Here is a 22,552-nt window from a genome sequence, read left to right on the forward strand (position 1 = left end):
TCTCAATAAAACTGAAATTTTTTTAGAAAAAGAATAAAGCTGCTGTGAATGTTTGTGTACAGGTGTGAATTAAAGGCTTCATTTCTCTGGGATAAATGGCCAGGAGTGCAAGGGCTGAGTCATCTGGTAGTTCCATGTTTAGTGTTTGAAGAAACTGCCAAACTGTTTTCCAGAGTGGCTGTCCCATTTTACATCCCCACCAGCAAGATGTGAGTGACTCAGTTTCTCTGCATCCTCACCAGAATTTGGTGGTTGTCACTTTTTAAAAATCTTTTAGCCATTCTGATAAGTGTCTAGTGATATCTCATTGTGGGGTGATTTGCATTCTCTAATTGCTAATGATGTTGAAAATCTTTTTACATGCTTTGCCATCCTCTTCAATGAAATGCCTTTTCTTGTCTTTTGTCCACTTCCTAATTGGATTATCTGTCTGTCTGTTTTTACAACTTTGGGTTTTGAGAATTCTTTATATAGTCTAGATACTAGTCCTTTGTCAGATATGTGGTTTGCAAATATATTCTCCCACTCTGTAGCTTGTCTTTTCATCCTCTTAACAAGCTCTTTCACAGAGCATGAGTTTTAAATTTTATTGAAGTCCAATTCACTGATTTTTCCTTTCATGGATTGTATTTTTTTATGTCAAGTATAAGAACTCTTTACCTAATCCTAGAACACAAATATATTTTTGCTGGGAATAGGTCTCTGAGCTGACAGTTCTTTTGGAATTGCTCAGCTATTCTTAAAATTCTCTTTCTTGGTTTCACTGTCCAAATGTTTAAATCATAGCTCAAGTTCAAGCTCAAGTCACAGAAGCTCTTGGATTCTCATTTTCTTCATTATAAAATGAGAATTATAATCCCAGCCTATATATTTTAGGGTTGAACTGAGGCCCAATTGAGATTATATGAGCACAAGTTCAAGTCAGCCATGGTGGTAGGTCCTGGGTGTACAATGAGGATAGCAAAGGACTTGACTGAAGTCTAGTGCTGGAGACAGGTAGGTGCACAGGCCGAGGGACAAGTGGTAGGATATGTACAGCAATTGCCACAGGAAGATTCAGGAGCCTTGAGGGCTCAGGCAAGGTATCCTAGAGGAGGGTCACCTAAACTGAGTCCTGAGGAATGTGTAAGTGAATGTGCTCTGCATACTATGAGGTATAAGAAAAAAATACTTTTTCCTTATAAAGTCAGTTTTCATGTTATTCTAGTGTGTTGATATTTTACATTCCCTTTCAAAGAAATGCATACATATTATGTGTAATTAAGTCCATTTTAAGCTTAGTCTCTTTGGAGGAGGAGACACGTACAAGATGTCCTTTCAATATATAACTTCTGGTCTGTATCTATGATCCTTGAAAACAGAGAAAAGTAACTTTTTAAAAGACTTTTCATTAATTCACTTGAGAGATATTAGCTTTTAAATTACAATGACATGCTATGATAACTGTGACAGTAGCTGATTTCATTAATTGCATTTATTCATATTTGAACATTCGATTGGGTTCTACTACAATCATTCATTCATCACCTCATGCTTATCTTTTTGGGATACATACATATATTTTATATATATATGATAATTAGCTGATTGTACTATTCCCAAAGAGTTTTAATTTTTTCTCTCAATCAAAACAAATGAGTCATTCATGCTCAAACGATTTCCCCCATGAAATCTAGAAATGTAAATGATATTATTCTGCCTTTTTCATCTGGAACTCATGACAGCTCACCATTCTCTTATCTTTACCAGCACCAACTTTTTACCCTGTGCTTTCTCATTACCTTTAGGCATATACAGGAGAAGACAAGGTTATGCTTTGTAATTATCATCATTTGCTTCTAATTTCCTCTTTAACATCAGCAATGTGAAAGCTTTTCATTTCCATAGCTCATTTGAATGTGATGGCTTTAAAAATAAATGCAGCCCAGGTAAAATGTTTTCCCCTGTTCATGATTGAACGTAATCACAGAGTTAGAAGACAAAAATTTCACTGGTGTATGATTTATGTCCCATAGGATGGAAAAGTAATATACATTTTAGTTAATGCTTATCTTTCTGAATATTGATTTTGGGAGCACCAGTGCCACTTTGACACAACTTTAAAAGTTGAAGAGTTTTGCTTTGATGTGCTACCTCCTACATAGACACGTGACTTTTCAATCTTTGAAGACTAGAAAAATTTCATCAGACCAGTTGGGTTCCACTGCTGATGATTAGCCAACAAAAAAACTGTCACAGTAGCTCTCTGAAGAACAAAGCATGCTAAAACAGTTGTATTTCTTTTTTTTTTATCTTCATTTTATTGAGATATATTCACATATCACGCAGTCATACAAATCGTACATTCGATTGTTCACAGCACCATTACATAGTTGTACATTCATCACCTAAATCAATCCCTGACACCTTCATTAGCACACACAAAAAAATAACAAGAATAATAATTAAAATGAAAAGAGCAATTGAAGTAAAAAAGAACACTGGGTACCTTTGCCTGTTTGTTTGTTTGTTTCCTTCCCCTATTTTTCCACTCATCCATCCATAAACTAGACAAAGTGGAGTGTGGTCCTTATGGCTTTCCCAATCCCATTGTCACCCCTCATAAGCTACATTTTTATACAATTGTCTTCGAGATTCACGGGTTCTGGGTTGTAGTTTGATAGTTTCAGGTTTTCACTGCTAGCTATACCAATTCATTAGAACCTAAAAAGGGTTGTCTAAAGTGTGCGTAAGAGTGCCCACCAGAGTGACCTCTCGGCTCCTTTTGGAAATCTTTCTGCCACTGAAGCTTATTTCATTTCCTCTCACATCCCCCTTTTGGTCAAGAAGATGTTCTCCGTCCCACGATGCCAGGTCTACATTCCTCCCCGGGAGTCATAGTCCATGTTGCCAGGGAGATTAACTCCCCTGGGTGTCTGATCCCACGTAGGGGGGAGGGCAGTGATTTCACCTGCCAAGTTGGCTTAGCTAGAGAGAGAGGGCCACATCTAAGCAACAAAGAGGCATTCGGGAGGAGGCTCCTAGGCACAATTATAGGCAGGCCTAGCCTCTCCTTTGCAGCAAGAGTTTTATTGCTACTATACACCATTGGCTCATCAGTAAGGCAGGAAGTAAGGTGTTTATTGTTCTTCTGTAATATGGGCAGGCAGTTGAGTCAAGGATTCAGCCTGGAGAAAGAGGTGATATGATATCTACTGGAATCATTTCCAGAGGCTACCATACTTAATATAGTATGTAAAATGTATTCTACATTCCTGACCCAGAATCAGGAATGCACTTACCAGATTTGCAGAGAATTTTCAACCAGGAAGGGTTACTATTGCTTTTTTTTTTTTTTTTTTTTTTACGAAATAAATTCATTCTTTAATAATTAAAAGATCAATGCTGGGCTTTAAAGTCTATAAATCTTCAACGTAATGATGAACTGGAGAAAGTTATAGCAGCCTCACATAAATTACTTGAATGAATAAACATTATCACAGTAGTAAGAAGGCAAGGTAAACAAATAGCTTAAGTATTTTATTTGTTTGCAACTAAGCTTGTTAACACTATATAATGAAAATTTACAAAGAATAATGTTGCAGTTTTTGGTTAGGTTTATGTCAAAGACATTCATTAATAAGGAATCTTTGAATGTGAATATTCCAGAAATTTCTCTAAGCCATCTGATCTGAACAACTGTCTGTGAATATTACCTTACTTTGGAAGGTATTGGCATACATTTGAATTAAATTCAGAATTTTTCAAAATAAGCCCTAATTAAAAAAAACTATTCTATATTAAACTAAAACAATTTTAATAGAACTTTCCTTTCCAGAAACAATAATGAAACAAGGCATTTTGTAAAATGTGGTCCTGAACAAGTCACAGTAAAAAATAAATGTATACTCAACTTCCACCTCCTCAAAACAGAGGCTACTTTCTGTTCCTCAGCCTTGGAAACCAAGTGAAGAACAGCCCATAAGCAACCTCAGGCAGGAGGTTACCAAAACAAAACTCAAGCAGTTGAACACGGACGCCTCTTAAAAGAATTTGGGGAAACCCAACTAAAGGATCCCAATTCTGCCCAAGTGGCAGTGCCACTGGGGCTGGCCCAGCCCCATGCTCACCTATGCTATGCTATGGAACAAACCCTGATGTTCCTGCTCTAGGAGAGATCTTTTCCCTGGAGAGGTTTAGTGTCCAGGGAGCTCTCTGATTGTGTGAATGAGGTGAGCACAGACTCCATGTGGGTATTTTAAGGCTTGGAGTCAAAGTATTTTTGTAACACGGCTAGGCGGAGTCCATGTGTCGAATGGCCTATCCTCCAATTTGTTGTAATTCCTCACCATGCATCTGCAGACCTAGACTGCAGACCTTCGCTATGTCATAATCATATCTAATGTCCATCCTAACTTATGATTCATATTCTGTGCCTGGAAACAGTCCTTGTATTTAACAATAATACCTACACATAAAATAATCCACTGTTACAACTTATATGGTCACAAAACATTAATGATCTTCTGTAGACCAAGCAAATGTTTTTAACCATAATTGTCGTGCATCAAATTCACAGCCAGAATCCCCAAGATCAAAAAATTTGCACAATACAAATAATAACTTAAAATGCACATACACACATATACACACACTCTCACACACACACTTCTTACAGAACTGTGCTTGGGGAAACTCCATTTGTTGAGTGCCACTGAAGGCATATTTTACTAAACTGCTGCTCCAGGTTTTTTGTTTGGAAAATCTATCACAGTAGGGCACAGCTGTTTATTGGATGAGCAGGAAAGAAAGATATGCTTGTGGCAACCAGAAAGTTTCAACATCTTTCAAGTTGTATAAAATGGACCTGCAGAAACAATTAAGTGTTCTCAGGATGCAAAGTTGGAGCTGAAATGTGATATCAAACCAGTTGCAAAAAGTATACAGCAGCCATCTCTTGAGGTCAAACCTGGTACTCAGATATGCAAGAAACCTTCAGGACACGTAGCTTGTTGGCCTTGTCCCATATCGTCGCATAATCTGATCATGTGTGAATTTCACAAAAGATTCATATTGTTCTGCTAGTTTGGTATTGAGGATTTGCTCATACTCCTCCCGAATTTTATCTTCATAGTCTTTTAAGAGACGCTCACATATTATTCCAACTTGACGGAGGGTAAAGGTGGGCTGGTCCTTCTTCATCCAGGAGGAACCTGGAGAACTAGGTGCTGTGAGTGCTGAGGGGTGAGGATGACTTTCCGAAGTGCAAGCTTCACTCTGATTAAGAACAACTTCTAAATGTCTCCACCTCTGGTAACGGCTATATTCTTGTTTTATGTTCTGAAAAATTTGCTCCGGAGTTGGAAGGCGTCGCTCGCTACCGGGCGAGGCAGGCTGTTGCAGAGCCGGCGGTGGGATCTGTGTCTGAAGCGGCGGCGGCTCGGCCTCCGGGGGCCTAAGGCCGGGAGCCGGGCCGGGCAGAGGGGCACAGCGCCGCCGCTTCGGGGAGCCGGGACTCAGCAGCGCCGCCTCGAACTCCATGGGCCGCTTCAACGTCGCCCCGCACGCCATACCGCTGAGGGGCCAGGGACCAGGCGCGGACGCGGCGGTAAATGCGGCCTGACCTCCACCTCCTCAGCGGGGCCCGCAAGCCAAGCCGGCTCCAATGGCGCCTCCAGCCTACTATTGCTTTTAATACCACTGACTGAAATCAAAATGACCTTGACATTTGTGAGAAATTTTCTTATCAAAAGAATGCAATTTGATGCCAAAAGGGTAAGCATATAAATGAGAAAACATTTAGGACAAAAATATAACAGCAGACATTAAAAACTGGAATAAAAAATATGATGAAAATACATCAATATTATAGAAAACCCTGGGTAATAAAACTGTTTATAAACTTAAGGTGAATACACAATTGACTATGAGCATTAAAAAAACACATCATACTCCTGAATTGCTAAGGGTGAAGGATAAGTCCTGCTACCGTAGTCTGCCTTAGTCACATTTTTCTATGATTGCGTCCAGTTCAGGAAGTGCATTTTAAATTCTACATGAAGAAAGCAGAGAGTGTTCAGAGATGAATAACACATAAAGATTAAAGGAATAGAAAACAGGTTCATGAGGAAAGATGAAAGGAATGGGGCTTGTTTAGCTTGGAGAGAAAAATGAGTTACAGGTGACTTGATTACCGTCTTAAAGCATAGGATGGATTGTATAATTGTTCAAGTATATTTGTTCAAGTATAGCATGGATTGTATAATTGTTATTTTCCATGTCAACCAAATAAAAACAAAAGAAAACGTAACAAAACAAAAGCTTAAGGAAAAGAAACAGGTTTATATGAAGGCTAAATAAATGTTGGTTGGACTTAAGAAAAAAAAAAAGAACAAAACTCAAGTATGGAAATGACCAAACTTGAGAAACAGAATACTCAGGAATATCTTTGAAATCATTCCCTGGTCACTTAGGAATGTCTTCATTGTTTCTTATAAAATGAATAAACATTTATTGTAGAAAAACCTAGAAAAAAATGTAGGTGAGCAAAGACAAAGACAGTGACATCCTTCCAGACTTTTCTTCACATATGTATGTGTGCACACGTGCACTTGTTTTCATTTTTACCAAAACAGTATAGCTCTGTTCATTCTATTTTTAAGCTAATCTTTCACTTAAAATTACATGTGAACATCTTTTCATTGTTTTGTAGTACTCTATCATCTTATAATGCTTAATTTATTTAACCAATCCCCTATTATCCCCAAATTGTTTCTATCTTTCCTTTTTACAAATAACACTGTAATGAACATGTGCACAATTAAAGATTTGCAAACATATATAATTATTTCTTTAGTATAAATTTCTAGAAGCAAATTTCTGGGTCAAGGGTTTGCAGAATTTTAAGGCTGTTAGTAATGATTTGTTATTTATCTTCCAGAAATTTTGTAATAATTTATACTGTCACCAACAGTGTAACAGAATGCCCTTTTCTAAGGACTCAGATATCACTGAATATTAGCATTGTAACAGATAATGCCTTGGAAACTAGACCTACCAAAACCATACCATGATCCAGTTAGCATGGAATAGAGCTGAATAAATAATGACATATTATTTATGCTCTAATAATTCTGACATTGGAAAAATAAACACTATTAGAATCCCTCTGAGTCATAAAGGTTGGAAAGGTAGGTTAGGCAAGTTATACTGTACAAGTGCATTTCACCTTCTTTGCAAGAAGAATACCCAAATAACTCAGGAGGTCAAACGTGTGATGGGGACAGGTGGAACAAATCCTCTGATCTGTCCTGGACAACAGTATGACCTTAACATGTTTAAGAATTGGGAAATGGAACAGTAATAATTCATGTGGTCAGGGTCAAAAGCCCTGTGAGTTCCCACTGGCCAACATGTGGACAACATTACTGTGCCCTCTTCCTGCATATCTTTTTTATTTCGAATAAGAGAAATGCAAAAACTTTTTTTTTTGCCCAATTTGGTGGTAAGCATGACAGCTATTAAAATCTGAAGCACTGGAACATTGACTTCTTCCCTGCTCCTTAGGTAAAAGTTGAATTAGATTCCAATTCCAAACCATGAGACAAAGACAACAAATTTTAACTAGCTCAGGTTTTAGCAAATAAGTTGGAGTTTTCACCACTATATTTCAGATATGATATAGAAAGTAATGTGTTAAACAGTCAGGAGACAAGATCTACAGTTATTGTAGACATGAACAATACTGAATTGTTTCAACATCCATAAAAATCTCAATAATAGTATATGAAGGTTTGAAGATACAGTGAATCCACTGAATCATTTTCCCTATAGATATTTTAAGGAATCTAATTTCCACCCCTCTGATCAAATGCATCTACAATAAAGCAGGCCACAATGTGATTACTTTAAAACTCCTTTCGGTTAATTTGATTCCCAGCACAGTAAAATTGATCTAATTTATCATTCAGAAATTCAGTTATTACAGCTAGAAAAAGAAAAGAAAACAGAACAACCATCAAGTCAACTATGCCATAGCTAATTCAATAGCAGGGCTTAGACATAGCTGCAGAATATATTGGGTTTTCTTTGAGATTTTCATTGTGTTACAGCCTTTCTTTTTCCCCCTATTTCAAATTGGAGTTTATCATTTCTAGAACTCTCTTTCATTTCTCTTAACATCCCTGAGCCCCAGGCTGTACCAGATTGACTGACCCAGAACCTCAGATCCCAGGGCATTTTGTGGTGGATGTCAGAGATCAGGGTTGAGGAAACACAGCCTCATGCTTCCAGAAGAGGAACAGCGAGTGGCCTGTCAGTATGACACTACGTTTGGGGGATGGGGCATACTCCTCAGTTCTACAGTTCACAATAACAAAATGACGTGCAAAAAAAACTCATTTGGATGGAGCTCTAAATTTTATCAAAATCTTATTTGCTCTTAACTTCAAATCTAAAATGGTTTGCTTTCAGTTCAAATCATATTAGCAATTTGTATAGACCTTTATCTGCTCCCAAGTGACTGAAGTAGTTCAGTTGACTGGTTTTGAATGCTTCATCTTACTTAATGGCTTTTAAATTAGTAGAATGAATGTTGAAAGAAAAGCATCATTAAAGAGGCATATGGTGTAATGGTTATTTCTAAATTCTGAGATGCTGAGCTCTTCGTGTATAAAACCTGTTCAGTCTCTGGAACTTTGGGTATCTGTGGGACACCTGAGACTCAGAGTCAGAGCTTGGTAGCTATGAATGTCAGTATTGTCTCATACAGCAACCATTAAGAAAGCTGAAAAAGAGTTCAGACTTCAATTAGAAATATGAATGAAGCAGATCTGGTTGGGACGAAGGCAAATCAGGCCAAAGAATAAAGGACACTACTGTGTTTTAAAACTTCAACTTCTGTGCGAGACCAAGGTAAGAGATGTTTATTTGGTGCAGGATCTATATTTTCTGTAGCTAAATAATTTAACTTGTATGGTCAGTTTATTCAAACACCATAATTACATGGAACTTTGAATAGGAAGTGAGATCTGATAAGTATATACAGGGTAGGGTGAAATCCTGACACATCCCAATGTAATTTGGGCCAAGAATAAGTGTGTTTGCAGGCCCCCCAGAGGAACTGGGGAAAAATGCAAAAATGTTGGACTTCCCCCTGGGTTATTATTGATATTCTCACAAACATTGAGGACTAACAATTTAGTAGGCCAAGCCCTCAATCTGGTGGCTTTCTCTTACGAAGCTTGTTACTGCAAAGGAGAGACTAGGCTTACTTATAATTGTGCCTAAGAGTGTCCCCCAGAGAATTTTTTGTTGCTCAGATGTGGCCTCTCTCTCTCTAAGCCAACTTGGCAGGTAGATTTGCTGCCCTCCCCACTACATGGGACATGATGTCCAGGGGTGTAAATCTCTCTGGCAATGTGGGACATGACTCCTGGGGATGAGACTGAACCTGGCATCATGGGATTGAGGAAGCCTTCTTGACCAAAAGGGGGAAGAGAAATGAAACAAAATTACGTTTCCATGGCTGAGAGATTTCAAATGGAATTGAAAGGTCATTCTGGAGGTTATTCTTATGCATTATATAGATATCCCTTTTTAGTTTTTAGTGTATTGTAATAGCTAGAAGGAAATACCTGAAACTGTTGAACTGCAACTCAGTAGCCTTGATTCTTGAAGATGACTGAATAACTATGTAGCTTACACGGTGTGACTGTGTGATTGTGAAAACCTTGAGAAGAAAAATGGGAACAAAAATTAAATGAATAACAGGTGGGATAAGATCACTCAGGAGGGTATTCTAATGAGCTATATAGATACCCCTTTTTAGTTTTCAGTGTGTTGGAATGGCTAGAGGAAAATAACTGAAGCTGTTGAACTGCAACCCAGTAGCCTTGATTCTTGAAGATGATTGTATAAACTATGTAGCTTACATGGTATGACTGTGTGATTGTGAAAACCTTGTGGATCATGCTCCTTTTAACCAGTGCATGGACGATAAGTAGAAAAATGGTGACAAAAATTAAATGAAAAATAGGGTGGGATGGGGGGCAACGGAATGTTTTAGGTGTTCTTTTTTACTTTTTCTTTTTTTGGACTAAGGAAAATGTTCAAAAATTGTGGTGATGAATGCACAACTATCTGATGATACTGTGAACAATTGATTATACACTGTGGATGATTATAGGGTATGTGAATATATCTCAATAAAACTGTATTAAAAAAGGCATATAGTATTGGTTTATGATATTGTAAAGAGTCTAAGAAAATATACCTATGATTAATCTAAGAACATTTGAAATTCAAAAGGATACACCAAATTTCACAGTTTGTTCCCCCTTTTTTTCCTTCCTTCAATCAATAAGCATTTATTGAGCATTTTTGTTAGCCACTGTGATAACTCTAGGGATATATTAATGATAAAGATGTTAGAGACAAGAGGTAAATACAAAGTTGCAATATAATATGGCAAGCGTACATACAAACTAACCTACAGTAAATACTTTCAATTTTGTTTTCCAAAATATCTAATATAAAGTTCCAGTCAATTAAAGGGATCACAAAGATATTGATTAAATCACCAGGCTGCTAAGATGGAGTCCCAGAAGCATGCCCTCAACCGTCTCTGAGAAGGACAATCTCTGAAAGAACTGGGTAAACATTAAAACAGAAGGCTTGTGGTTACCGACGGAACCTGTGTTCCCAAGTCTACCCATGTTACTAATTCCTCTCGGACTGAATCATTTCAGGAAATAGCCACCCAATCAATTACATACTATGCTCATCTTTATGGTTCAGTCCTCTGCTAAAGAGCAATACATTTAATGGCGTTGGGAAAAAAAAGTTGTAAAACATCCTTATCATCTCCGGGTTCATTTTGTTATTTTTCTTTATTTCCAGCGTATTTTCTTTTCTGCTACTGTTAAGGAAGAACTACTGAAATATAATGGAATCTTGTAAAGCAATTTACCAAGTTTTATATGGTTTTTGGGTTAAATGTGATTATAACTGCATGTGTTCTATTATCTTGTTTTGAAATATGGATGAGATCATAAGTTTAATTATTTAAACTTTCCAATAAAAAGAAATTAATATAACAGATTGAGCTAATTCATCTTATTACACGCCAAAAGGCCTCTTTTGGGAGGGAAAATACTTTGTAATTAATGATGTAATGTTGGTGCACCGACACTTAACACAAACACTAAGAATTCCCTCATTCTCTTGAAGGCTCTTTTCCAAGGGTCTGGGAGTCACGGAGGGACTGAGTGTCTGGCAGTAGAACTTTCCAACAGGGCTGCACAGGGGCCCAGGGATACTACCAAGGGAGTGACCGTGAAAGATAAATGCTGAGTCATGCTACATTGCAACCTTAATGGTTTCTTCTCTAAAGGACAAATGCTAACAAAACTGTAAGTAATGCAAGATTGGGACAGCATCATTATTATTTTTAAAAACATACTCACATCAATCATTTCATATCATAGCAAGAACTACAGTAAGAGGAATAGGGAAGGTGCAATTCATTTTGCAAACAAAGAAACTGGTACACAAGGGTTAAGTACTTTTCCTAAGGTCACACATAGTTCGATAGCAAAGGTGTCTTCTGACTGTTGTCCCTATATTGTTCTTTTGCTCACAAAGTAGTTAAGATGACACTATTTCCCTCAGGAAAAAGATTAAGGCACTAAAAAGCCTTATTAGCATGCTCCATGCTATCACTTTTGGAGTAAAAAATGACTTTTAATCATGCTTCACTTTAATTAATTTGAGCTTAAATGAGTTACTGTATCTGGAAATGTCCTGCTATCCACACCCGAATGCTTAGATCCACTGTCCTCGTGGAGGGAAAATTTTTGAACAGTTTTGGAATTGGTTCCCAAAGGAAGAATAGATGAATAAGTTTTTCCATTTAAAAATTTACATAAACGTTATATTTTTAGCTTAGAAATGATGGTGGACCCATTTGTGTCCTGAGAGCTGGCATTTCTAAGCATTCTTATTGCCAAGAGAAAAGAAAATTTTATTAAAAGTTGTTTCCATGTGCAGAATGTGAAGCATAAGTGAATGCAACAAATGAGGATTAAAATTCATTTGAGATTAAAAGTTCTTGGCCCCAAATTCTCTTCTCCTAGCGCAAAGAAGTCAAGAACAAGGGACAGAAATTGATAATAAGGGAAACCTCAGTGCCAGGTGGTTTGATAGAACTCATGTTTTCTGTTTGTTTGTTGTTTCCCCAGTCATGGCAGTAATTGTTGATTTTGCTGTCAAGTAATAACCATAACCACATACAGATTAAAACCTGTTGTTCTGGTTTGCCAGTGCTGCCATTATGAAAATAGCAGAAATGGATTGGCTTTTATAAAGGGGGTTTATTTGGCTATAAATTTACAGTTCTACAGTCATAAAAGTGTCCAACTAAGGCATCAACAAGAAGATATCTACACTGAAGAACAGCCGATGGCATCCGGAAAACCTCTGTCAGCTGGAAAGGCACATGGCTGGTGTCTGCTCCAAAGTTCTGGTTTCAAAATGGCTTTTTCCAAAATGTCTCAGGACTTGTCTCTCTCAGCTTCTCTGGAGCAAACTCTGGGCTAGCATCTCCAAAGCAGTCAACTCCTAAGTGTCTCTCCAAAAGTCTCTTGCAGCTGCAGCACTGAGCTCCTTCTGTCTGTGAGCTCTTATAGGACTCCAGTGATTTAATTAAGAACCACCCTGAATAGGTGGGGTAATACCTCCATAGAAATAATCTAATCAAAGGTATTGCCTACAGTTGAGTGAGTCACATCTCCATGGAAACACTCAATCAAGAGGTCACACCCTAATCAGAAAGATTAATAAATCTGCCCCCACAAGATTGCATTAAAAAATATGGCTTTTGGGGGGGACATAATATATCCAAACCAGCACAGTCCACCCCCTGGACCCCAAAAAGGCATGATCTTTCCATATACAAAATACATTCATCTCATCACAATATCACAAAAACTTAAATCATCTCAGTTACAATAGGTAAATACAAGATCTTATCAAAATCAGACACAGGCATGGTCTGACCTAAAGCAAAATCCCCCTCTAGCTGTGGATCTGTGAAACTCAGAATAAGTTATCTGCTGCCAATATACAAAGGAGGGACAGTAATAGGATAAAGTTCCCATTGCCATAGGGAGAAACTGAAAGGAAAACAGGTTCAAGGGACCAAAACAGTGCCTAAAACCAGCAGGGCAAACTCCGTTAGATTTCAAAGTCTAAGAGTCATTTATAGAATGACATTTTATCCTTGGGGCTTGAGACAGCAGGAGTCCAACCTTTCCAAGGGCCTTCACAGCAGGCCTTTTCTCTCCAAATGCTGGGGTGAGTGCTCCAACATATCCACACATTGGGGAGACCATCTTCTTCTCGGCCTCATCCTCCTCAATCGTCAGGGCACCACCTGGACTCTACCTCTGTGGGGCAAAGGCTCTCCCCTCTCCAAACAGTGAGGTGATGGTCAGGTTCTCCCCAATCCCCAAGGAATGTGCTCCTCCCTTCCTGAGGCCTCAGACGGCAACACTCTTTCTTCCCACGTGCATGGGCTGCTCCACTCTCCCTGCCTGAGACCTCACTCCAGACCTCGACCTCCTTGGCTGTGTCTTTGAAGAAATTTTTCCTTCAGTTTATCCCTTCTCTGTCCCCTCCAATCCAGACTGGCAATGGTTCCGTCTATATAGATCTCACCAAAACATTGTTGGATTGGCATGCAGCTTACAGGGGTCAAAATCATTAGACAATGGGACTTTCCACAAATCCTTTCTGGGTAACACCATCTCCATTACTGGCTTGTACTGAAATGGCGGTCAGTTTCCATGTTTGGTTAAATCCTCACATGGGGCTCCATCCTCTGGGGTCTCACTTTCTGGAAGCCCAGAGTTTTCCAAACCATCAATTTCAGGTTTCTTTGTACCCAAGAGTCCAATTCTTAGCTTCTCTCTTTCCTTTTGCATTTTACTATAAGCTTCAAGGAGAAGCCAGGCTGCATTTTCAACTTTCAATTTTGAAATCTCTTCAGGTAAGTATCCCAGCTCACCATTTTCAAATTCTGCCTTCCATCCAACACCAGGACTCAGTTTTGCCCAATTCTCTGACACTTTAAAACAAGGATCGCCTTTCTTCCAGTTCACAATGACACATTCAACATTTCTGTTCAAGGCCTCATCAGAGCTATCTTTAGAGTCCATATTTCTACCAACAGTCCTTAAAAGCAATCTTGACCTTTTCTATCAAGCTCCTCACAATTCTTCCAGAATCTTTCCCTTATCTATTTAAAAAGCCATTCCAACATGTTTGGTATTTACAAACTCAGCAGCACCCCTCTTCTCTGGTGCCCAAATCTGTTCTGATTTACTAACGCTGCTGTTATGCAAAGTACCAGAAGTGGATTGGCATTTATAAAGGGGGTTTATTTGGTTACAAATTTATAGTCCTAAGGCCATAACAGGGTCCGAACTGAGGCACCAACAAGAGGATACCTTCACTGAGGACAGGCTAATGGGTCTGGAACACCTCTGTCAGCTGGGAAGGCATGTGGCCGGCTTCTACTGGTCTTTTGTAGCCAAGTTGTGTTTCAAAATGGCTTTTTCCAAAATGTCTCTGGGCTTGTCTCTCTTAGCCATTTTGAAACCAGAACGCTGGAGCAGATGCCAGCCATGTGCCTTCCCAGCTAACAGAGGTTTTCCAGGCTCCATCAGCCATTCTTCAGTGAAGGTATCCTCTTGTTGATGCCTTAGTTGTACACTTTTATGGCCTTAGGAATGTAAATTTGTAGCCAAATAAACCCCTTTATAAAAGCCAATCCATTTCTTGTATTTTGCATAACAGTAGCATAAGCAAACTGGAACACCTGTGCTTAATAGTATTATGAGTTCATAAAATATATTCACAATGATTTCATTACTTAATTCTTACAACAACCCTGCAAGGCAAATATTATTATTTTGTCCTTATGTTTGAGATTAGGAAACTGAGGATCAAAGATAAATCTTCCTTAAAAAAGAAACTTGTCAAAAATCATTCAGGCCTTGGGCACCCACGCCCACCCCATTCCTATAGCTTAGTTTTCTGGACCTCCCTATAACCCAGGCCCTTGGACCCTTCCTCTCACACATCACCTGGAGCAGTCAATGGCAGGCCAGGAGTCTGTGACTCAGGTGTCCAGGCTCTGTGATCACAGTGAGCTGTGCTGGGCTCCGCCTCCCCACCCTATCCAGGCGACTGCTGGCTTCCATGGTGGTAGGTTAATGAGCAATGCTGGGTATCAGTGCCCAGAGACTCCTGACCAGGCTCTCTGCCGGCTCCCAGCAGCGGCCCCTATGGAGGGATGCGCCACACCCCCTTCCGCAGCCTCCAGCCGCTCACTTCCACACTCCAGTGTCCCCAGTATTCAGGGGGACGGGGATGCAGAGAGTTGGTTAACATTTAAATCAATGTTTGTGCTCTTTTCTTTCTTCCTTTTTTATTGGTGTGTGCAGGGATTCTGTAGGATGGTAACCATAGTAACAGCAGAACAAGAGAAATGAGATTTCACCCCAAAAATGCATATCGTAGGCTGTTTACTAAAAGTGGCAGCTCTGCCAGCTCTCAGAGAAGTAGAGAAAGCCTTCTGATGTGGCTTCCATTTGGCTTTATTGTTGTTCTACCTTTAAATACATATATATATATATATATATATATATATATATATATATATATATATATTTTTTTTTTTTAATTAATAATGTTCCAAAGGAAATTTTGCTTTTGGGGATTGGAATCTAAGAACCTTCTTTATCAGGTCAATTAGAAATGCTCTGGATAAGTAAACCTTGTAAATGCATACGTAAAATTTGCCGTGGGAAGAATCCTTTTGTTTTCTGATTTGTTAGAATACCATAATAGTGGTAATTGGATAGTCTACTCTCCCACTGCAGCATCCCCAGTGCCTCAGCTACCCAGCAAATAGCCTATAACAGCCAGGGTCTCTAAACAGGCAACAGGCTGAGATGACTTCTCTTGGAATTAGGGAGAGAAGGAGCAGAATTGATAAAGTGAACAAAAGGGGCTGTGCTCTTTCACTTAGACTTTCAGTTTTATGGCATATGAGGCAGAAATGACATCTGAAAAATAATTTGGGGCACTGGAAAATTTATAAGAGCTTAGACTAAGTTTTCTAAGTTTTCCCTCTGCACAAATACTTTTCATTCACATCCTATGTGTACTGCTCTCTGGCAGGCACAGAGAATGGGTGCTGCTCCTGCCCTCAGTGGGTTTAGCATCTGGTAGGGATGATGAGATACATATTCAGAGGCATTTATTCAATGACATTTAAGCCACAGTAATATAGGTTAATGGCCTAACGTAAACTTCGGCATCAGACAGACTTTGTTCAAAATCTTGTTTCCCATATTTATTAACTGTGGTCTGGACAATTAGTTTATCCTAAGTAGTAAGTGAGAATTAAATGAAATAATGTACAAAGAGGGCCTGTCCTGTACTGAGAACTAAGTAACATGAAAAACTGCTCTAATAGAGATGCCATGAATGCCCAATAAAGTAGTGACTGTATGGTCGGAGGGAGATGGGAGGGGAAGAAGTTGAGCCTTCCCAAAGGAGATGTTTGAACCACAGAAATGCCTTAGGAGAGACAGAAGTACAGATGAAACAGGGAGACACGTTGGGAAACTCATAATCTTGGCTTCTGCCCCTTGCTATAGACTGAAAAAGAATGGGGATTAAGCTGGAGAGGGGTTTGGAAATGGAGCTTGGTGTTGTGTGTTCCATGGGAGGAATGGACAGACCAGAAGAGCTGAGTTCCAGACTAGCAGGGTTAGAGTCCTGTTGGGGTTTCCAAGGTCCCAAACTTGTACTATGAAGGATACTGTACCAAGCTTGGCATGGAGCATAGAGGCTGCCCACAGTGCTGCAGCTCTGGCCAGGGTGAGGAGCTGCCAGGATTGTTTGAAATCAGGTCCGTCCATATTGCCCCAAGACCATGCAGCCCCAGGGTTATGCACGAGCCCACGTGGAATGCAAGCAAGGCAGGGAGATGGAACTTCTACCAAGCCTGGTGGGAGAGAGTCGAGCCAGGTTTCATTTGAAATGGCTGACTGAATGAAAGAATGAATGAACAAATAAGCACAGATGATCTTCCTGAGGGTTATGGAGCAATTTACACACACAACATAGAATGCTTAAGGAGTTTCAGGAGTGGGGGAAGTATTTTTGTCATGGAAGAAGCAGGGAATATTTCATCAAAGATATTGAATAATAATACAATATGACCAGGTGAAAATGAGAAGAGCACTCTTTGCAGAGGGAACATTATAAACAAAGAGAGAGGGGTGCAGGTGGGAGAATGTGTGGCAGACAATATTTTGAGGCACGTTGGGTATAAGCACATGAACAGAAGAGGAGAATGCCTATCTGTTGAATGAGTGAATGAAAGCACAAGAAATACAGGTTGGGGCCAGATGGTTCAGGGCATGGAATGTTGATCTAAAAGATTTGGATTTGATACTATGGGAGGCACATTACATGAACGCATTTTGTAAAATCATATATGTTAGCTGTTGATTGCATTGTCAACACATCATGGCAATGAGAAGACATCAAAGCTGTTGAAGAAAAAAATATCATAAGCCTCACTATGCTCTATAGCAGCACTATATAGTAGAAATATATTTAAAGCCACATGTATAATTTAAAATTTTCTAGTCGTCACATTAAAGAAAGGTTTAAAAAGGTGAAATTAATTTTAATATGTTTCATTTAACCCACTCTATCTAAAATATTGTCATTTCAACATATAATCAATACAAAATTATTAATGAGCTATTTTACATGATTGTTTTATTATGAAGTATTCAAAATCTGTTGTGCATTTTATACTTACTGTACATCTCAATTTCAACTAGTCACTTTTCACGTGCTGAATAGTCGCATGTGGCCAGTAGCTCCTGCATTGGATAGCACAGGTCTACAGGATGGTATAAAGAAGAGACCAGGAAAGGAGATAAGTCAGGAGATGACTGTTTAACAGTTCATGAGGGATGCAATGAGGGCCTGAATTGGGATAGTGGTGGTGAGAACAAAGGAAAAAAAAAAGGCAGTTGCAAGACTTATTGCATAAGTAAACCAATGGCATTAACTTGACATTGGGGTTAAGGAAGAGGGCAGTTCAATCACCACTGATACCAATGACTCCAAGATGGAGAGGGTAGGGTGCTACCAGCAAGACCAGGAACACAGCAGGAGCATCCGTCTCAGGAGAAGAGTTGGTGGGTTCAGTTTTGTTTTAAAGGTGTCTAGAGGACATCTAAGTGAAAAAGTCCAGAGGGCTCTAGAGCTGCAGGAGCTCTAGAATAAGAGGATGGGTTCTGCAATTTAGATCAGGAGATCATCACACAGAAGAGACATCGAAACTCTGGCACTGGATGACATTTCAGAGGTAGGGAGCTTTGAGAAGAAGGAGAAATAAGCCATGGATCAAAAAGCCCACCTACACTTGGAGTGGGGGTAAGGAAGAGGAGACAGAGAAGGAGCAATCAGAGAAGGAGAGAGAGAACTGGGAAAGTCCTGTGTCCAGAGGCCAAGGAAGAACACATTTCAAGAAAGTGAGGGGGTCAGATTCAGTAGAGAGAGTGAGGAGGATGAGCACCACCACTTGGGAGAGACCTTAAAGAGGTAATTGGTAACCTCTGAGATTCCAGGACATAATGAGAATGGTAGCTAAATTCCAAAGGGTTAAAGAGTAGGTGGAAATGAAGTGGAACACTGTGTAAATATTTCTCTTTTGATAAATCTGAAGATTAAATATATGAGGAATAAAAGAATTGCTAGAGGGGAAAACTGAAGTTTCTGATGCTTTATCTTTTAGGATCACGGAGCCTTTCCATGTTTATGACTCAGGGGAAGGATCTGATGGAAAAGAAGAGATGAAAAGAGGGAGTGGTGTTGGAGGGATGAAGGCCCCCAAAAGGCAAGAGGGAATGGAATCAAAGATGCAAATGGAGAGAACAAGGTGAACATTTCCATCCTGGAAGACAGAAAGGACAAGAGAATGAGTGGATTAAAATACAGATCTTTTGAATTCCAAAGCAAGGAATTTGAGAGTGCCCATAATCTGAATATCCTTTAAATTAGGGACATAGTAGTATTAGTGAATGTGAAAGCAGAATAGATTTTCATAGAATTTAAATAAAAATTCAAAACCATATGTCTTGAATATTGATAATTATACAATATTTATTAAGCTCTTCAGTGCTAAATGTACAAGATTCCAAATGGAAAACACAGTCAACAAAACAAAATGTGCTAGAAGGCTGAAAAGAGGCCTGTCTCCCAACACCCTCACAGCCCTCACAAGGTACCATTTCCTTGGCAAATTCCACACAGTTCAGGCTCTGAACGTATCCATTTCACATATAACCAACTTGAAACTCAACCATTTTCTCTAAAACTTCTCAGTAAACAACTTGGGTCAAGTCAGTCTCCTCTTTGCCCTGATGGTCCAGTGTTTCAAGAATGTCAGGGGTCTATGGTAGATAATTGCTATTATCCTGTTTCTATAATAAGAATTTTGATGTTGTCTCCTGTTAACTAGTTGTAGATAAGAAAACAGGAACAATCATTTAATGGAACATTAAATGAAAAATAAATATTTAAAAATAAAATCCAATTTGCAGTAGCATTGTTAGACAAATGATCCTTGTAGTTCTATCTATTGGTTGAGAATTTATGCTAGAACAGAAAAAAAAACTGTAAAAATTTTAAAATAAATTAACTCCTGGTGAACCATCACATACTGAAGAAAAGAAACATTCAAAATTAAATTAACGTTTTCCATGCAAACATTCCAGCGCCAGAAAGTTCACATGCATGTGTGCACACGTATACTCAAATGTGCCTTTGGAAAATAGATTTAATTTTTGTGTGGATCTTTTGAATGAGAATATTTTCTATCAGAATATTCACTATGAGTGAAATTGAGGACTGCAAATTAAGCAATATAAAACAATTCTAATTGGAAATCTTGTGTTCTGTGTTGGTCAATTTAATTTTGATGGGAAAATTTCTTATTGATTATTTTGGACATGGAAATAAGTAATACGTTGTTTTCTGCCTCTATCCCTCCCATCCCATCTTACCTTGTGCTAAAGGGAGATGGTGGGAGAACCCTGAGGGGCTGCCAATGAGTCCTCACCTGCTGTGAGTTGATTTACTCTCCAGCAGGAATTGGGCACTGCCCTGATATTTCCCTGCCTACTCTGAGGCAATGTGTATGATACTGTTTTTATGTGCAGCCCCCCATAATTTGTTTTTTACATGGCTATGGAACTTAAGGTGGACTATGTCATGGATAGATACCATGCACACATTAAAAATCCCCGATAGCTTTGCTCCCAAGTGATCATTCTCCACTGGAGAAGGACAGTACAACCAGAACTCCTGGTTTTCTGATTGCTGATGCAAAAGGTGAATCAGTGGATAGAAACAAAACGCCAGACATGCAATGCTGTATAATCATCTCTGGTCCAAGCTAAACTCCCAGGTTACTCCCAGAGGCACAGACAGAGCAAGGCCTGTGACTCCTACTTGTAGGTTCTCTCTTTTGAGCCTGAGAACCCTTAGGGGTAAATCCTGGACCCCTGTGATCTAGATTCCAGTCCTTTCAGGAATCTTCACCAAGGAGTCCAGGACACCTGGAGAGATCGCTGCACCTAGCTCTAGGACAAGGCAGGAAGGGGACTGAGCATGGATGCTTGTGGCTTTTTAAACTGTGGTTCCATAAGAAGACCTTTAAAGACAGGGGTGGCATCCTAAAAGGGAAATGAGCTAGAGAAGGAAAGAGTCAATTGCAGAGAGTGGTTTTTAGTCAGAGGAAGCTCAGTTTTCAGAGTATATGTTGTTCTATGCGGAAGAAGAATTAGAGCAAGAATTCAGGCAAAATAGTTACATCAGTTTTTCCCACTTCTTTTCTGATAACTATTATTATGTCTTAAGCATATGGGGATTTAATTTCAATTTTAGGAGCTTTAGGTCTTTAGGCCCTCTGTGTACCCAGTGGGGAGGTAAATATTTTTAGACTGCCTAATGCTACCTGGGGGAGTTCTTGGATCCGGGCCTCAGGAGTTGACTTTCAGATATTTTTCCACAGGTTAAAAAGAATTAAAGTTCCCAATATTTTGCTATATCCTTTGGTTTCTGCAGAGAGGGATCATTATTGGTAAATATTTTAAGAATTTGGGAGAGAGATCACTCTACCAGGGGTGATTTTTGTTGCTTCTGTGTAAAAGTCACTTAGTAGTATAAGAGCAAAAGAGAAGTATCTAAAAGGATGAGGAAAACTAGGAAAAGAGGTTTAGGCAAGAATTTCTAGTTTCATAGGAAAAAAAAAAATCTGGACTGTTAGGAAGGTTAAAAGTGGAACTGACAATAAAACTACAGAAACTATCTAAAAATTAACCAAAAAATCACTTAGCAAGGGCATGATTCTAAGGCAGGCACAGGGCTCTTGGTGCAAGTTCCTTTCCAGCCCCACCCAGCATCCTATTTGTTGGCTGGCATGTATAGAAAGACTATCTTGATAAATGCATATTAAGCATGTAATGAACCACAGTTATAGGGGAAGAGTTGTGAAGAGTGAGGAAGGTGTAAAATCTGTGCACTTGGTTGTACTCAGCCCACGTGGCAAATAAAAGCAAATGGCCTTCTTCAAAAATTCCTTGTCTCCAAATCACTCCACTGACCCAGAAGGTCATATCTACCTGGATTGGGGTTGGGGGGAATCAGTCATGGCCCTGAGGTCACCCATCTGTGGACTTCAACAGGCCAGCTCCCTGCCTTTCATACCTCTCAAGGCCTAGAGCTGACTAACCAGCGGTTTCATCCCTACTTCAGGATCTAAGTTGGCTCTTATTCCTGACAAGAGGGAACTGAAAGAACCCAAGGTCAATTATTTGAACCTCGGACTTCCCTTTTGGTGACTAGTATTATTAATTCACTAAATAAATATTTACTGAGACATACTAGATGCTGAGGACACAAAGATAAAAGAAGAAAGATTGAGGGTTTGATCTGAAATGTAAAGAATGAATAGGAATTCCCTTAGCGCTATGCTCAGTTATCCAGGACTTGCTACAGAATTTGCAGGGCCCAGTGCAAAATGAAAATACAGAGCCCCTTGTTAAAAAGTTAAGAATTTCAAGACAGTGAAAGCAGAGCATTAAACCAAGAAGTGGGCCCTGCTTATGCAACCTCGTTCTGTTTGTCCAGTATGCCAGTTTTCCAGGTACTTGGAACTTGCCTTACTTCTTTCACTTTCCACTCATTCTCATCGGCAGAGCCTGGATCCTACTAAACGTTGACAGACGTCGCCTGCCTGAATGTTGTTGCATGGACTCTCAACAGTCAGGCTGTATCACTGCAGCTGGGACTCCCGAGTGACATTCCTACCTGATATACACTTGTAACCTGTTGCCATATGTCTAGATGCCCCGTGCTAACTGATCACAGAGACTCTCTCTCATCCTTTGACATCTGTCACCTCCCCCCAACCCCA

The 22,552-nt window shown here is 39.3% G+C and overlaps 2 protein-coding genes across 3 annotated transcripts in view; both read right to left on the minus strand.

The window, feature by feature from the left end:
• Nucleotides 1-22,552, minus strand: part of LHFPL3 (LHFPL tetraspan subfamily member 3) — a 580,909-nt gene that overhangs the window by 389,661 nt on the left and 168,696 nt on the right. The window lies entirely within an intron of this gene.
• Nucleotides 3,355-5,601, minus strand: LOC119534278 (akirin-1-like). The gene has a single exon (XM_037836464.1). The coding sequence runs from the start codon at nucleotides 5,548-5,550 to the stop codon at nucleotides 4,975-4,977; it is 576 nt and encodes a 191-aa protein (XP_037692392.1). The 5' UTR covers nucleotides 5,551-5,601; the 3' UTR covers nucleotides 3,355-4,974.

This window comes from Choloepus didactylus, chromosome 5, assembly GCF_015220235.1.
Source record: "Choloepus didactylus isolate mChoDid1 chromosome 5, mChoDid1.pri, whole genome shotgun sequence".
Lineage (NCBI taxonomy): Eukaryota > Metazoa > Chordata > Mammalia > Pilosa > Megalonychidae > Choloepus > Choloepus didactylus.